The 18,830-nt window shown below is 39.9% G+C and overlaps 1 protein-coding gene across 2 annotated transcripts in view; it reads right to left on the bottom strand.

Moving 5' to 3' along the window:
- Positions 1 to 5,155: 5,155 nt before the first annotated feature.
- Positions 5,156 to 18,830, bottom strand: part of TP63 (tumor protein p63) — a 246,224-nt gene continuing 232,549 nt past the window's right edge. For both annotated transcript variants that reach the window (XM_061167911.1, XM_061167912.1), the window contains exons 11-14: positions 12,329 to 12,486; positions 9,817 to 9,961; positions 8,393 to 8,486; positions 5,156 to 5,452 (exon numbers count right to left, since the gene is read on the bottom strand). In XM_061167911.1, coding sequence (XP_061023894.1) covers positions 5,156 to 5,452; positions 8,393 to 8,486; positions 9,817 to 9,961; positions 12,329 to 12,486 — 694 coding nt within the window. The remainder of the gene's footprint in view (positions 5,453 to 8,392; positions 8,487 to 9,816; positions 9,962 to 12,328; positions 12,487 to 18,830) is intronic.

The raw sequence follows: 18,830 nt of genomic DNA, 5'->3' as shown, positions 1-18,830 counted from the left end.
ATCTCACAACAGAGAAATGAAAAATAAATGTATGAAAAGACACTCCACTTAGGTCATTAAGGAAGTGTAAATTAAAACACTGAGATATCACTATGCACCTTTTAGAATGGCCAAAATCCAGGACACTAATAACACCAAATGCTGGTGAGGATATGGAACAACGGGAACTGTCATTCATTCCTGATAGAAGGTACAGCACTTTGGAGTACAATTGGGCAGTTTCTTATAAAATTAAACATACTCTTATCATACAATTCAGCGATCACACTCTTTGGTATTTTCCCAAAGGAGTTGACAACTTACGTCCACGTGAAAACTTGCACTCAGGTGTCCATAGCAGCTTCATACATATTTGTCAACATTTGGAAGCAACCAAAATGTCTTTCAACAGGAAATGAACAAATAAACTGGTATGTCCAGACTATAGAATATTATTCAGTGCTAAAATGAAATGAGCTATTAAGTCATAAAGACATGGAGGAAATTTAAATGTATGTATATTACTAAGTGAAAGAAGTCCACCGGGAAAAGACTATACACTGTATGATTCTAGCTACATGACATTCTTTTTTTTTTTTTTTGACATTCTTAAAAAGGCAAAATTATGGAGACAATTTTTTAAAAATTGCTGAACAGTAAAAGTTGCTATTTGAGTTTTGGGGAGGGAGACATGAATAGGTGAAACACAGGAGACTTTTAGGGTGGTGAAACTACATATTATTATATCATAATGGTGGACACGTCATCATAGGCTGTACTACACAAAAGTGAACTCTAATGTAAACTGCAGACTTTGGGTGATAATGATGTACCAATGTCATTTCCTCAGTGGTAACAGGTGTAGCACTCTGGTGAGGGGGGTTGATAAATCATCAATCTGTGGAGTCCAAGGGGATCTCTGTACTTTGCTCTCAATTTTGTTATGAACCCAAACTTCTTTTAAAAGAGTGTTAAATTTTTTCTACGCATTTCAGAAGACATCTAAAAGAGAATAGAGTCATGAGTACCAATCCATACAAATGGTTAGAACTGCTCAAAGAAATAAATGACAACTGAGTCCAAAGTGCCTTAATAGTATATTAAGGATTAACCATGTTCACTGCTCTTTCTTCTTTTTCTGGCAGCCATTATCTTAACCCTGACATTTTAGGGGATCTAACATTTGAATTTTAAGAAATAAGAATTGGAGTCTTTCAGTACCCCTAATTTAAGCTGAAACAGACTTACCTATAGGGATGCATCTATTCATAATGTGATTACATCTATAAATAGAAAAATATTGTGTGCTTAGTCACTTAGGCATTTTTGCAACCCCATGGACTGTAGCCCGCCAGGCTCCTCTGTCCATGGGGATTCTCCAGGCAGGAATACTGGAGTGGGTTGCCATGCCCTCCTCCAAGGGATCTTCCCAACCCAGGGATTGAACACAGGTCTCCCACTTTGCAGGTGGTTTCTTTACCGTCTGAGCCACCAGGGAAACAATATATATATAAATATTGTATATTATATATGTTACTCTGTAAAGCTGTTTATAAACCTAAGATGTTAAACTTTTTTCATGACATCTAATATTAGTCCAAAAATGGACAAACTTATTTAAAATAAAACCATTAAATCATTTTGATAGGAGATATTTTATCGGCGGAATCAATGTATATAACTAAAAGGTGATATTTAACAATTTAAAGGGAAGCATGCCCAGACCATAGCCCACCAACTGCAATGCTGTTCCCACATACAGTCAGGGCCATCTGCATCCCAGCCTGTAGTCCAGAGGAAGTCCTTGCTGAGCACCATGGAAAGGTCACTAAATTAGACATTAGGAATATCTGAAGTCTAGTCCCTGTTCCAAAGCAAACTCATTCTGACCTCAATCAAATAACATATTACATCTGTGAGTGTCTTATGTGCCAAGGCAGGTATATAAGTGTAGTAGTGTAGTGTGAATTACTCAGTTGTGTCAGACTCTGTAACCCCATGGACTATGACCCACCAGGCTCCTCTGTCCATGGAATTCTCTAGGCAAGAATACTGGAGTGGGTTGCCATTCCCTTCTCCAAGGGATCTTCCTGACTCAGGGACTGAACCCAGGTCTCCTGCATGGCAGGCAAACTCTTTACCACATGAGCCACCTCCTGGTTTTTATTTTTTGTTAAGTGTCAATATTTGAATCTCTCTAATGTTTCTTGGGGATCCTTGGCATCTTTTCCCCTACCTCAATAAAAATAAGGCCAAAGGCCAGACAGGTAGGCAGACAGACAGATGCATACATCAACACCATTTCTCAATGCAAATTTTATTTATTTTTTAATTTTATTGCATGTCCTGGCAAACATAAGTAGCTTGTGGATTTGCCTCTGGCTCATCCAAAGCCCATTGCCCCAAATTCCAAAAGACAAGCAACTGAAACTTAAAAAAAAAAAAAAGCATCACATCTATAAGAAAAAAAAAAAACTTTCAAAAACATTAATAAAGCATATAAAACATTTGGCATTGACTTAATTTTTCACAATTATAAAAATAATAAAAAATGCAACCCTTAAACATTCAACACCCCACATACTGTATTTTAGGGGAATATCAAGAAAACAAAAGGTAAATGGATTTAATGAAGAAAGTTCTATTCTCCATTTCCATTTCTAATCAACTTGAAACAAAAATGTATCCATTCTTCAGCCAACTGCACTATAATGAGGCCACATTAGAACTCCATTAAGCCCATGCCCCCTTTTCTGTCCTTAATATTCTTTCTCCCCTTATGCTAGTTACTCATACACTCAAAAAACGTTAAGTTTCAACCAGGATGTGAGAGGCCAGAAGTTGTGCCTCACTTTGGCTCATGCCAAACCCATGATGTACAGTACAGGAATTTGAGTCCTTAGTGCTACCCGAATAGTGCTGAGATAGCTCAGATGCCCTATGTTTATTCAAACACTCAGGACAGTCCAGGAAGCCATTTGTCCTTCTAGCATTGCGAAGGCACGGCTTTCATTCTTCCCATTAATAGGCTTTCAAACCTGCATGCTTGTTCCACATATTAGCAGTGCTTATTACCATTTATGCACAATAAGACTTTGAAATCAAGGACTCACTCTAACATACAAAATTTAAAAAAAAAAATAAAAAAACAACTTTCCCTTCCCCCCATCTTACAGTAATGGCGTTTTTTTTATTTGACCTTGTAGTTTCACTAAATGGTGTTTCCATGAAAATACAAAAACAATAATAATAATAAAAAAAATCTCAATGGTGGTTCTGGAAAACCCACTATCCCAAGAAGAGAAAGATAATAAAACACAAAGTATGCAATTTCACACGAAAAATATATATACACTTTTCAGATGAAACTCATATATTTTTGAGCCACATTAGCCCTTTTGCACTTTAAAATAAAATTGGATGCTTATGTGCAATGATAGCCCTTTACCAAAATGCACAGTAGGCTTTTAGAGCTCATTAGCAATATATACAAAATACTTGGTTTTGTGGTTTGAAAAAAAGTATCTGCTATGAAGTATGTTTCTAAAAGATGTATAGGAATATCTCCATCTACACTTTTTTTTTTAATCTGAAGACAAGTCTCTGCTTATGCGGTTCAAGCAACATCTCCAGTGGAAAGCTTACCCTCTGATCTGTTGGGATATTTTTATGCACATGCACAGTCCAGAAGAGATGGACGGGAAGTTGGGCTCTCACAGTTACTTTCAAACTAAATGAAACTAATATTATTCAAAAAGTTAAGTGATGTAGTGATAAAACTGACGCTACAGGAAAACTGATCTCATAATTTTACATTTTCCAAATCAATACCCCTATTTTAAACCTTGAAGAGAGAAAGATCACCAAGCCTTCATATGCAGAATTTTATAGAATGTGAGGGTCACTGGAGGAAATATTTACCAAATAATACTATTTATGTTTCAAAAAGTCTTCCAAGTGCTTCAATTCATGGTTTACTGAGATCTCTTACTATTTAGAGGAGATGCAATGTCTGTAAGATTCCTGTTTTTCCTGGATACTCTTACTACATATTAAAGGTTGACTGCAAGAACTAGACAGGTGCATTCATCCCAATCAAATCAACCTTAATTTGCTAACCTTAAACAAGGGTAGCAAATGTGTAATTGAGTTAATCAATCTAGTTGTGAAATTTAGTTTTCAAGCTTTTGTACTAGCAGCTAATGCTTTGCCAATAAATACTGAGAGTTAAGGTGTGTCTGGCACTAAACATGAGGAGATTGTTGATATACCAGGACACGTGGTGACAGGTGCTACTGAATTGGCTGCAGTGACTTTTTAAGGATTTTGGCCACTATTCTCATTCCCCAATCCCAACCAAAAGCAAGGGAGGATATTTCTTTTCCTCTGGTGAGTGACAGTGTAAACATGGACTTTTTCTGGTAATTGAACTATATCACCCCAAAGGCAAACACCATCAGTAGTAGGGATGTCAGCATAAAATACAGCAACATAGAGAATTGCATACATAGGTATCCAGTCTCACCCACATAATAACAAATAGATCTAAGCAAAGGTTGGATGTAACATGTGTTTAGCATCAAAAGAACTGAAGGTACCTATATGTCATTGTCACTTACAAAAACTATCAAGATCTAGATACCTACTACCATTCATGGCTGACTTTGAGAGAAGGCCTATAGATAAGCAATCCAAAGCAAGTAAATTAGAAAAAAAAAAAAAAGGTGATAAGTGCAACTCCATTTTTTTCCTTTAAATTACATTTTAAGCAATACTCGATGCCCCCACCCAAAAATATATACTGTATATTTATATATTTATATGTATAGTCTTAGACTATAAGGGTGAAAATGCTTTACAAAAGTCAATGAGAGCTCTCTGCCGCTTAAGGAGACACCCACTGCTTTTTTGCTCACTTCTGCATAGCCATGACAATTTCGGTCCTGCAAACAAGGGAGCTGAAGGCTTAAAGCCAGAAAGAATCAGGCGCCAGGTCAGACATTAGGTAAAACGTAGCCTCTTACTTCTCCTTCCCTTAAGAAACCAGACTGAAAAGAGGAAGGAGAGGAGCTAGGGAAAAGGCTTGGCTGGTTAAGCAGTAGTGCCCTGTGGGGGTAGGGGGCATAGAGGGTAGGCAGATGGGAAAATGGGAAGAGCCTGCACCACAACGCCCAGCTCACTCGCCCTCTTCTTTGATACGCTGTTGCTTGTTGCGCCGAGCATCCATGTCAAAGTTGAAATCATTCCACTCATCTCGGGGTGGGAAGGAGATGGTCTGGCGGAGGGTGAAGCGGACAGCGTCAATGACACGCTCACCCCGGGTCTCACTGGAGCCCACGCTGACTGTGGAGGCGCCACTTGGGGTCCGCAGGAGGTGGGGAGGGGAGGAGAAGTCGTGGAGCTGCCGGTGGTCCAGGATGCCTTTCCAGATGACATGTCGGAATTGCTCAGGTATTTTTAGACTTGCCAAATCCTGCGCAATAGGGAAGTGAATCCAGGAGAATTAGGACAAAGAGACAAATTGACATTTAGTTCACACCATTTGGTTCCCCAATGCTTGGCTTTAATTGACCTGCATTTATTGAACTCTAAATTCGACAATAAAATCAGCTCTTTATGAATCTTTGAGATATACGTAACTAAGCACAAAGATACAGCCTTGAGGTGTCATCTCTTCTTGTAGAGTATTATATTTAAGCTCTATTGGTTTCTGTTTCCTCATTGGTAAAATAGAGGTAATACTTAGATCACAGAATAAAAATCCCCAAACAAAAACACCAGGTAAAGGAAGCTGGCAACTCTCAAATCTACAATCACTAGAAGAAAGATAATAGAATGCTACCACTTCTCATAGAAGGAGATAGGAAAAAAAAAAAGATTACTAACAAACACTGAATACTTTCGATATGCCAGGCATTCAATTAATCATTTTTTATTCATCATCCTATTTAATGCTAAGATTTGTGGTCAGTATTATTATGTCTATTTTATAGACAGAAAAGCTAAAGGTCAGAGAGGTTGATAAATCTAAAATTATACAATTAAGTGAATGAACTGGGAACTCAGGACAGCCTCTGAACCTATCACTGTCCTAATGGTTGAAAGATCTTTTGGTGTTTGGATAAATCAGGGTATCAAAACACAGAGTAAGTGTCCACACTCTATGGATGGGGGCAGAAGGCATTACAAAGATGATTGATCTTAACTAACTATGGTAGCATCTTTGTTTATCTGCATTAGTTCTTCATTAGCCTGTTTTAGTGATGGTTGACATTTTTTTATGGAGCAGCATGGTAGGTAGAAAGAACATTGTGCTTGGCATCAGAAGACCTTGGCAGAAGTTCTTATTCTGTCACTGACTAGCTCTAGACCTCCATCAAGTCATTTATTTCCTACTGGCCTCGGTTTCTTCATTGACAAGTGGGATACAAGTCCTTTTAAGGTCAACATATAATGTGGACTCATATGCAAATGTGGATATGAAAGTATATTGCAAATTATAAAGCACACTATGTAAATCTCAGTCATCTGTATTATTACTATGTTATACCATGATTAACCCATTCTTGCATCTTAGAGGGAATACTTATAAAAACAGTGAAATTTAACCATATTATTTCCAGGGAAGTATGTGAAGTAACTAAGACTGGTATTGAGAGACAAGCTGAAAAGGAAGTGTCTATTTCCAGTGATGAACAGGAAGAAGCTGAAGTGAGGAAGCAGAAATTAGATAGCCTCCCAATATTTCTTAATTTGGAAATGAGCAGTATGAATACTCTAATTTCCTATTCTAGCAGGAGAATACATTATAAAGAAGTTAGTCCACAAATAGATAAGTGAGCATACCTCTGTATGCTTCTAAAACCCCAAATAAATCCAAAACTCTTTGTAAACTAGGCTCCATTGAACTGCATTACTTTCTGGATAGATCTGAACTTATCCTGATGGGTGGGATAGCTGTGGCCTAGAGCCTGGCCCAGGACCTAACTAACACCAGTAGAGATGGACTTGCGGAGAACATCGGCAGATCCTAACAACCAAAGAGTCATCCTGACACAGCCCCCACTGGGGACAAGTGAGTAAGTAGAGGACAAAACTTTAAAAATATAAGGAAGGGACAAAGTTCCTGTTCCATCATGTAAGGTTCTCAAACACAGCGTAACACAATGACTTGTGTCAAACTGCCTTCAATGGATGGACATCATTGTGAAGTTCTTGGAAACCTGTTAGAACGTTATTCCTAAAGCTTTCTTTGTGGCTTTTACTTGTAATTTCTTCCATTAGGGAGCAGCAGCCAGGGGTGGTTGAGGGGTGAAGAAGGGCGGGCATGAGGGCAGTGCAGCATATGCTCATTACCACAGGGCAGGGGTGTTCTTACACTGCAGGGCTCTCTCTGGCATCGGTGCTCAAGGAGGGGGGCAAAAAAAGGTCTCAACTACAGAAGCAGCAGCAGAGGCAGAGAATATCTTCTTCCACCAGCCCAAGGGCCCTCTGGAAGCTAGAAGGGAGGAGAGTGGACCCCAAACAGAGCAGCATATAGCGTAGCCTGGGAGAAAAACCAGATTGCTGTAAACCAGAACGAAATGAGCTCCCACCCACGTGAGCAGTAGTTCAAGAGGGACTGTAGAAGCAAGAATAAGTTCCCTCCCATCCAGGTTGCTCTAAAGGCTATCAAAGCCAGAAGGCAGTGATTTTGAACCCAATTTGATTAACTGAGACCCAGAGAAGCAAAGTGATTACACCATGTTCTTATCACCACTAAAAAGAATGACTGGGACTTGAATTCATACCCAGTGATCTTTCCCAGTGGTCAGGGATGCCTGGACCCTATTCTGGTAGATTTGATCATGAACAAACATATGGTTCTTATTGAGACACAGCTCAATCCCCTATCATGTCCTATTTTAAGGAAAGGCAGAAAAGTTCACTTAATAGGGTGAAAGGCTAGAAGCTTACACCTCAGTGTTCTATTCCTGGTTCTGACATCAACTAATCCAGCCAAATGACTATACTGTTGTCCCCCCATGTTTTAAAGTGAGAATAACATCACCAGCTTCCTGCTCTCCTCCCTGGGATCTTACATCAATTAATGAGAACTTCTAGAAAGTCCTCTGAACTCTTCAGAGATCATATATTCCTTGAAGGTGGGAATCAGATCTTTCTCCTACTCTGCACATAGTATGCATGTAATAGAAGACTGCTGACTGATCAGACAAGCTGAGGATGGCTGAGTCCTGAGCTTCTCAAATGTAGATGTGGAGGTCTGGGGATCTTTCTAATACGGTTATGGGTTTCATCAAAATTGAGGATTGGGGATAGACAAAAACAGAGGGGATTCAATTACAAGGTGGATGTCACCAGAGGGAGGAAATTAAGAAATAAAACTCAAGAGAAAAGTCTAACAGTTACTTACATCCATGGAGTAATGCTCAATCTGATAGATGGTGGTCAGCCCCTGGGTCGTGAAATAGTCCAGACATGATGAACAGCCCAACCTTGCTAAGAAACTGCAGAGGGAGGAGGGAAGAGGAAGGAGGAAACAGAAAAAGAAAGTTCACCCCAACTGCATTGGCAAGATAAAGGAAAACCCAACATTTTTCCCTGGGATGCCCTACAGAAGAGACTAGGGGTAGATAAAATATATGTGGGGCCTTGGATTGGAGGTTTCGGGATGATTAGTGACATAAACTTTAATTTAGATCTACAGAGATTAAAGTCAACTGCTTAAGGATTTCTGTGGAGCAGAGATTTTTCATGGTGAATGAGTGGAGATCCAGGGGTTGCATATCAGTGTCATAGGAGCCATTGCAGGGGGTGAAAGGAAGGAGTCCATTGCTCAGGTTTTCAACCCTCTTGCCTCCTGGCCCTTCACTTCAAAAATAGCATCTCCACTTTGATCACTTTGATTGTTTGTATCTGAGGTTTCTGAGAATGGTTTATGTGGCTAAGGAAAAATTGTAGGCCACCATACTGTGAAGTCATCAACACTTTCTGATTTATGTCCTCTTCAAAATGCAGATCCCCTTCTTTTCTTTCCTAGTCTCAGATCAATGGTACCACAATCATCATAGAGCCAGATACTGGATGGGATGAGCCATGCCCTTGGCCATCTTTCTGACTGACACTGCTAATGCTGCGGCATCAGTCACGTGGGAACCAACACCTGTTATTCCAGCAGTCAAGTGAAAAAGTCCTTCTGCACATGAAGCGCAAGCAGATGATAGGCAACAGGCATGAGACTTGGACACCTACGCTTGTCTCTGCTGGAAACAAATTTCTAGGTTTCACAGCTTTCTTCCTTCTGGCTATCTGAACTCCCTTTCCTGAAATGTCCCTGTTTCTCATATGACAAAGCAGAAGAGGCCACTGGCTTCTTGACAGTCCCTGTCATTTTTGCTAACATTCAAACTTTTTGATGGACATCAGTTTCAAAATAATGATCCCATAGTGGTTGAGAGCTACGAGGCCTAGAGAGCAGGAAAGGGAGCAAGATAGCAAGTTGACTGCCCTTTTGGGAACCCCAGCCCTGAGCACCAATTTAAAGGTCACAACTGACTGTAAAAATATGATGGAGGAGTAAGGGAGTAAGTGAAGACGGAGAAAACAGGCATGAACACTTATATGCCTATAAACTCACATTTTCACTTTTTCCCATGTTGATTATTATGGTTGCTTTGATTAAATACTACTGATGACTCCATAGATTAGAGATAACTGAACTTGAACCACAGGGTTGCTTGCTTTCTTTCCAGCTGTGCTATTAACTTTGACAGTGTCCGCCCTCCACCACCCAGAGATGCTTAGGACAGGCCCCCAGGGGATATGCTGTGGACTCACCTGACAAGGCTGCAATCTGTGGGGTACGGAGGTGGGGGGGTGCAGTGGGAGGTGGATGGCATGGAGAGTGGGGGAGGGAGGGCCTGGGTGGGGCTGAGTCCATTCATGTCTCCAGCCATTGGCATGTGGGTGCCCATCATAGGAACTGAACAGAAGCAGGAGGAACAGAGAGGGTTACTGCTGTTATCACATACCAGCATCCTAGTGGTCCATCTCACCTGGTTTAACGTTACCAAGGGCCTAATCTACCAGCCTTCCTTTCCAGTCTTATCTCTCCCTACACCCCTCTAAGCACCTTACATCTCACTGAACAGAAGAGTTACCAAACTCCAAACTAATGACATACTTCTTGACCATGGGACATTCTCTTAGAACAATCTCTTCCCATTCTGTTTTCTACTTCTACTGCTCTGTCTCCTTCTAATACTTGCTGCTCCTGATGTTAATATAGTTCTCCTTGTATCTGCCTTCCTGAGTTATATTTCTGCCTCCTTCACTAGGCTAATCTCTTTAAGCATGGAGATTAGACCTGATACATGTCTGGTTCCCCAGAGACCCAAGCACAGTGCCTGGCATAGAGCAGACGCCCAGGAAACTTAAGTTATGCAAACAAATGAACAAATCCGTGAATGAGAAAGGGCCCTTTGGGATACTGGTTTGGGAATGAGAGAATTCACTGCAATATTTGTAGGGAACCAAGTGTCTCAGAAGGAAGGAGGCAATGAAAGACCCTAGCTCTTTTTTTCTGGCCCATTTCAGGATTATGTTTGGGAACAACACCAACTTGGACTGGTTTCTTACTAAAGAACAAACTGTCAACACTCATAGAGAAGAAAAGCTCAATACCAATAATAATTATGAAACAGATTTTGTTTTTAGGTATAAAAGAATATAAAGCAAAAAAAATAACATGTCCACAAAAAGATGAAGGTAATTTGCTTCTATTTTAGTGAACTGTAGTTTACCAAAGGGGAAAGGCCTCTACCACCAGCTAGTCAGCTAGAGCGCACAGGCCAAGAATGTCTCATCAGTTCCCCTCTGACTTTCCTGATGCCACCAGAGGAAAATTATTAAGCATAAATAAGGAGAAAAGAATGCAAACTGTTACACAAATGTGAAGGATCATTACCACTATCACTGTTTTGTCATCTCGAAAAAAAGTTGAGGACTCTAAGATCTCATCAGAGAGAAAGCAAAATAATAATAATAATAATAAATGGTTCCTTCCCCTTTTATTGCCAAAGTAGTAGACCTATTGAGGGTTCAGGTTTAGTCTTAGGATGTATTTGTCACTAGTGAGAGAGTGGTCTGGCTTTAATGTCTGCATTGCCATACCAAGGAACCAAACCTCATATACCTCTAATGTCAAAACAGTCTGAACAGGTGCTATCAGAACCAGAGAGAGTCACAATCCGAGCCTCCCTGCCTGGATGGGAGCAGAGTTTGGAGGAGAATGGGTACATGTATATGTGTAGCTGAGTCCCTTTGCTGAAACTGTCACAACACTGTTAATCAGCTATACTCCAATACAAAATAAAAAGTTAAAAAAAAAAAAAGAAAACCCAGTCTCTTCAAGGCAACAGTGAAATGCATATTTGAAGGATTGATCAAAAACATGAGGATTTCTAGGATAAGACTGAGGCACTGCTTTATGAGGGTGATTACAAGACACATAGATGTATTTAGGCTTTGTAACCCTTCTGTATTTTTGCCATCTCACTGCGTGTTTGCTATCTTTTTTTTTTTTTTTTCTTTCAAGTTTGGATATCCACTCTGTTAGATTAAGTTCTAGTGGACAAGCTAATTATATTTACAGCAAAGCTATGTACCGATCAGCATCCATTTCCAGGCTCAATTCACACATTTTCTCTTATAGTTATACTTAGTTGATATGAGGAATCTCTGTGTGAGTAAATAAAAAGGAGGCTCCTTTTCCTATGTTGATTCTTTAATAACTGTGTATTGGATGAAGGGGATGATTTGAGAAGACCAAAAGTGTGGAGTCACAGACCGATAAACTGTTAAGTGTGCAGAGTGATAATTTTATAAATGGAAAATTGAGCATTAGATCAGAGAGGTGACTTGTCCAGAGTTACACAGCTGATGCTGCAATGGAGTCCAGACTATAATATGTTTCTCTAGATTTTAAGTCCACCACACTATGCTGCTTCCAACAAGTTGGCCATGTTTCCTACTGACAATCTCAAAGATTGTAGAAGGTGGGTCCCCATCCAAGATGGCAGGAAGCAGACTGTTCTTTCCACAGATATCCTAGTCCCTACTAAAGGAACAGCTTTCTCCATCTCTACCAATGTGCTCTGCAATGAGTCACAGATCTTAAAAGTGAGACAACTTTGCCCAAGAGAAATTTAAGCCACTCAGCTTCAATCTGTCCTGTCTCTCTGTGACTCCCATACAGCTTCAGAGCAAGCCTCCCCGATCCCAGAGCAGAGTCTTTCCCTACACTAGCCCTGCTGGTTCTCCAGCTGCAGCTCAAGGGAGATGCTCTTACTGTTGGCTCCCATGCCATCAGGAATGGTGGTGGGAGTGAGGGCGTTGCGCTGCTGAGGGTTGATAAGCTGGCTCACGGAAGGCAGCTTGTTCATGCTGTTCATTTTGTTCAGAGGTGGGGAGCTGTTACCGTAGGAAGACTGAGACTGCATCGAGGTCCTGGGAACACAAACACGGGAAGGATGGTAAGCACAGGATGCTGAGGAGTGGAGACCGGTCATTTCCAACAGGTCTCAGATTAAAACATGGCCCTAACTATATAGGTGTAAAAATATTCCTCCAGAGCAATGACAGGAACTTATCTCTGTTTCCATCTGAGAATCTCTCCTTCCTTGGCAGGGATCACAAGGCTATCATCATATCGTATGTTTCCTACGTGACTACAGGACAGAGATGAGTATCTTCCTAAAGCATCTCCTTTGTGAGAGGGGAAATCATTGCATCTTCTTTTCCCCCTTTTGTTTTCTCCATCCCTCTCAATGTGAAAATCGAAAAGGGAAAAGAACCGATTGAAGACCAAAAGGCTTATGAAAGACATGGAGATGGTGAGCTAAAATTGTGGCTGAGGTGTTTCACCTGTAGCTGGAGCTTGCTTGGCCATTTGGGATATGCAGAAAGTAACCATAAAGCCAATCAAACAGGGTATTTGGCAGCCATCATGCAGAGGCCTCAACATGGAAACATGCTTTCTCAACTTAGCTGTTCCTGGGCCATGAGGGATCCCATCAGAATACCAAGAGCCTCTCTACACAGAGGGAATCTGAGAGTCCAAACAATTGTTCTGTTAAGCTTCCACAAGTCTCTGGGGCATGTGTGTGTGTCAGTGTGTGTATGTCTGTGTGTGAGTGTGTGTGTGTGTGTGTGTGTGTTTGTGCACGTGATCAGTTCTGTTCGACTGTTTATGACCCCATAAACTGTAGCCTGCCAGGTTCCTGTGTCCACAGAATTTTTCAGGCAAGAATACTGGAGTGGGTTGCCATTTCCTACTCCAGGGGATCTTCTCCATTGAGAGATCAAATCTGTGTCTCTTAGAAAGGGAAGAAGAAATGCAGTTTTCCATTCAGCATTACTTTGATTTGCAAACTAACTAGAACTGGTTTGTCCTACTACGTATGATGGCTTCCCTGGTGGCACAGTGGCAAAGAATCCACCTGCAATGCAGGAGATACAGAAGACAGGGGTTCAATCTCTGGGTCAGGAAGATCCCCTGGAGGCGGGCATGGCAACCCACTCTAGTATTCTTGCTGGGAAAAATCCCATGGACAGAGGAGCCTGGTGGGCTATGGTCTGTGGTGTCACAAAGAGTCAGACAGAACTGCAGGGACCGAGAATGTACATAGCACTATGTATTATATTATATATGATATTCCCTATTCAGCTGCCATTCCTGACTTTGAATATAGAACTAATGATTTCTACCAGAATTAGGGGATATGGAGTCAGAAATTCAAGACTTGAGTCTTCCTTCATCATATATTAGAAAGCTATAGGTCCCTGTGCAAGCCAGTAAACATCCCTCAACAGAAAACTAAAATGTTTGTAAACTAAATATATATATATATATACTTACCACATGAGTTAGATGCTAGACATGGGTAAACTCATAAGAAATTATCTCATCTCTGAGAAGCTCATAGAATAGAGGATATATGGTGATTATAATCTAACCAACTTTGTAGAACTATGGTGATAACTGAACAATATGAGGAAGACTTATATGCACTATCAGACACTATCAGACACTTACGGTGAGTAATCTGTGCCCATAAAATGAAGATTGGGCTGAGCATGTAAAAGGGGAAAACCTCCCCTATGACACTTTTCAAATAAGATGTATTATTTTGTTCCTATTTGTCTCCTCCCTGTTGGAGCCATACAAACTTGTATAGTCAAGTTTTGTTTGTGTGTGTATCAGATTTAGAAGGCTCTGTACATGAATCCAAGTTCCAAACAAGCATGGTATAATAATGTCTGAAAAAATAACAAGTGGTTCTAACACCTGAGTGCTACAGTAGGGCTAGACTTGGACTTCAAAGCTGCCACTCTGCATCCTCCATAATTACACAAAACATAGAAGCCTCCATTCCATATCACTGAACAGCCTTGGCCAGAGGAATTCAAATAATAGGCTATATTTGCATAAATGAACACAACATTCAATGTGCAATTGACAATTCAGGTGCATTTTACAATCGCTGCCTTAAAGCGGGAGGGTACTGATTTCTCACTTTAGCCCTCCTCAAGAAGACAAGTTTAGATCCTTGTTGTATAAACAGGCATTTATATAATAAACTCTCCCAATTGTAAGATTGTTCAGGTTACCAAGCTCTCCTTTATCCATTTTCTGAATGAGTCTCACATGGACATGGGATGGCAGGTACATGGGCAGAAACAATAATGCCTATTGTACAGATGGGTAAACATAAGACTCAGAAAAAATGGGCCCAAGTCAAACATGGCTCTAAATGATGAGCTGAGAGGGCTCTTCTCTTAATCCAAAGCATTTCCTTTCATTCTGTGGCACTTTCCCAGAAGTAAGACAGTGCAATAGGTTACATAATCAAGACGTAGGTGAAGTAGTGAAAGAAACCCAGAAGGCTGAGACAAAGCACGGAACAAAGGATGTCGTAAAGGGAGTCCTAGGTATCCCCAGGTCCACTCCACCCCTGTGGAGAAGCCCTGCATGAGTCAGCACGTTTGAATATACCTAGGAATATTTGTTAAGTTCATACTGAAGTGCAAGAAAGCTCAGGGCAGGGTGACCAAGAGAAACTTCACTAGGTGCTTCTTCCTTTATCTTTACCCACCACAAAGTAACAAAGATGCCAGGTTGCCCAGACTCCAGAGGCAGACTGGTCCTCTGTAACCTAAAGAAATGTCTACTTATCCCTCCTACCCTCCCCAGTCAGTCACATGTACAGCAAGAACTAATGGAAACATTGCTTGAAGCATTAATGTCCACCACTAAGGAGATCAGTCCTGGGTGTTCATTGGAAGGACTGATGCTGAAGCTGAAACTCCAATACTTTGGCCACCTCATGCAACGAGTTGACTCACTGGAAAAGACCCTGATTCTGGGAGGGATTGGGGGCAGGAGGAGAAGGGGACGACAGAGGATGAGATGGCTGGATGGCATCACCGACTCGATGGGCATGACTTTGAATAAACTCCGGGAGCTGGTGATGGACAGGGAGGCCTGGAGTGCTGCGATTCATGGGGTCGCAAAAAGTCAGACATGACTGAGCGACTGAACTGAACTGAGGAAAGTGAAAGTGTATTTAAAAGCTCTGAATTTTCCCTGGACCCTTAATTATAGTGAATGCCTTCTTCCACATCCTATTACAATGCCTTTCTCCTGTTCCATTTGTGGTCTTTATTTTTCTATCATTTTATTAGTTCATTTTTAAACCACCTAAACTATTTTTGAGGAAGGTAGGTCATAAATCATAGATGAACAAAGAAGGAACATGAATTTTGGAGCCAATCAAAACATCTGGGTTAATATTTTAGATCTGACACAAATCAGTTAAGGGATTTTGGGTTTTATACAAATCTCTTGAGTCTCATTTCCTTAATCTGTAGAACAGGTATTACACTCACTCCAGAAGACTTGCTATGGAGATTAAATCAGATTATGTAAGAGTCCTGGATTTTGTCCTGTAAATTGTAGGTGCTCAAGAGACATTGCTGCCTTTTGCTTTTCCCCTCCAGCCCCAAATGTTTAATACTTTAGTGTGTAGTCAAGGGGATAAGAGGTGTCAGTTTAAGAATTAATAGGAAGAAGTGGCAAGGACTCTTAGCTGGACAAATCCAGAAATTAGGGTGAAGAGATGAATAAGAATAAGAGAGTCTGAAAAGTTCAGAAACTTTGAATGCATCTCCTTTAATGCTGAAGTGAGTGTTAAAGCTATAAGGAGAAAGGTTGTGGTCATCTGTTTATTATAAGCTTGTATATCTGATGTAGAAAATATTCTGAACATCTCTATGTGCTCTGGAAAAGGGAGCAAAGCTGAAAAAATCATGACCAATTCAAAGGCCTTGAAGAACAATTTTTTTTTTCCTTTACAAGTATAATGTCACAATGTTTGAGCAGACAATCCTAAATATTGCTGGGGCATATGAAGAGATGGAAAAAGTATTCAGAGATAACATAATCTGTGCCATTATGGTTTCTGTCCCCACTCAAAAAAGAAAATGTGCACACACACACAATACACACACACTAAATGGAAAAAGTAAGAATATAGATTTCCCCAGAAAAATAACAAGGTGTAAGCCTCAGGTCATTTTCTTTAGAGGTACTTTAGATTTTTTCAGGAATCCAACATACAAAAATTAGAAAAGGTACATTCCATGTATTTCTAGTTTTGAGTAGAAGTCCTGGTAAAATCAAGTTCTAATTCTTAACACTGTTAACGTAGGTTTCTGTGTATATTTCTAGGAATAAAATCCCATATCTCAGAACCACAAGAGAGCTTTAGGATTATCCAGGATTGAAATCGGGTTTCCAGATTCCGAGTCTAGTGAGTATATATGTGGCAGAGAGTTAAGATTCTTGAGAAGACACAAATTCAAAGTCTTCACCACTTTGCTGGAGATGCCTAGAATTCCACCAAAGGATTCCTTCTGTGTCCTTCAATCTTCCATTGCTAAAGAAAAGATAACTCTCTAGTGGAATCTGGCAATGTATCAGGGTGAAGCTATCTTACCAAACCATTGCTGGAGTGCAGTCTCGGATCCTGGAAACACCACAGGTATGAGAGGGGTCAAAAAAAGGACGGAGGGGAGACATGGAGCATGAGAAAAGGTATGGTTCCTCTTGGAAATTCTGCCCACTACCATCCGTGTGTAACTTTTCTCCCTATCTGGGGAATTTTGCTTCTAAAGACAAAAGACAGTGTTTCTTCTCCAGCTAGATTAACTGTAATTATAAAATATGTTCCATCAGTTCACATATATGCATGTATATAAACATCACTACAAACACATTAAAAACTTCCATAAAAATAGAGTGAATTTCAGAACAAAAAGTCTGAAAGAAAATGCAAATGTTAAAAAACTACACATATTTACTCACCCTTTAAGGAATTTGTGAATTCCTTAAAAGGAAAGTGAAACTTGTGCCAATGTAACAAGATAATCTGATTTCACTATTCTACTTTTATCTCAAACATAAACAACTTTTTTCTTAAGTGCTTTTCTAAGCAACTATACTATTTTTACTTAGAAAAATTGTTTTTGAAGTTTTAAAAAAGAGTTACTCAAAGATCAGAAAATGTAATTTTTTTTTTAAAGCATTGGACAACAGGTTCCACTACAGATTTCTGGATATTTTCTACGGCCTTTGTCACAGAAGCCAAAATATTTAATAAATTGGAATTTGAGTTAAATTTCTTCTAAAGAACTTGGCAGCTGAAGATATAACTTGAGACTTGTTCAGAGATATAAACAACTGATACTATAAGGGGCTAGCTCTTTATGATGAAATTTAACATGCACAGGGCTAAAACATATTTTCAAGCTAGTGATGGCATTAAAATTTGTTTTTAGGATTGATGACCTTGATACACAGTATCTTAAATAAAACCAGCAACTACTGACAACAGTGTAGACAGAACCAAAATGACCTTTTCTGCTTGCTCTTTTGACTTACACATGGTACTTCAAGCACTAAAATGAAAATATTCTAGCATTTAAGAGATTTTTAAAAAAGCAAAAGAGACAGAAAAGAAAAACTGCAAGATAAACCAAGATGCAAAAGTTTATTGAAAATTAAAATCACACATCCATAAAGCAACAGCCTCAATAACAAGAAATCATTGCTCTGGTGACAGAATAAAGAGCTGGTGACCTGGTATGGGGAGAAAATTTTTTAAGTCTTTATATTATTATTTTTAAATATGATTTTAAAATGGAAATAAATAGATCCTCTAAACTCACTGAACCAAAAAAAGAAAAGTCATCAACTCTAATATTTGGGCCAGGAGGGTTGACTTTAACATGTGTTTACTTGGACATCACTTAGACAAAACCTAAGTGTCCTTGACAAGACAGTTTGAACAATGTTAGTGATATGGGTGCCTTTAGAGTCAGACTGAGGGACAGGAACTCCAGAGATGTTAATCATAGATTTGGTGCTAGGATTTTGAATTCCACTTTGGGCATTGAAGAATGATATATGACTGCCTGGAAGAATATCACCAGGGTAGTTTTACCCTCTTCTTAAAATGACAGAAGAGGTTTACTTTCCTTGGGGTCCAAACACCAATTTGGAGGAGTAGGTCTCCAGGGTTTCCAGGAGCAAGGAGGACAGACTATCACATCAGATGCTGACAAGGGTTGTTAGCGCAGGGTCTGACACAGCATTAATGAACTTTCTACTAACATATGAGGGGAGGATACTGATGATGTAAGTTCTCAAAAAGAAGAAAAGAATCATCCCCTACAGTGGCTACTCGCGGTAGTTATCACCTCTCTGCCCAGCAGTACATTTGACACCTTAG

Source organism: Dama dama, chromosome 19, assembly GCF_033118175.1.
Source record: "Dama dama isolate Ldn47 chromosome 19, ASM3311817v1, whole genome shotgun sequence".
Lineage (NCBI taxonomy): Eukaryota > Metazoa > Chordata > Mammalia > Artiodactyla > Cervidae > Dama > Dama dama.
Note: the sequence above shows the minus strand (reverse complement) of the source record. Positions and strands in the feature narration are given on the sequence as shown.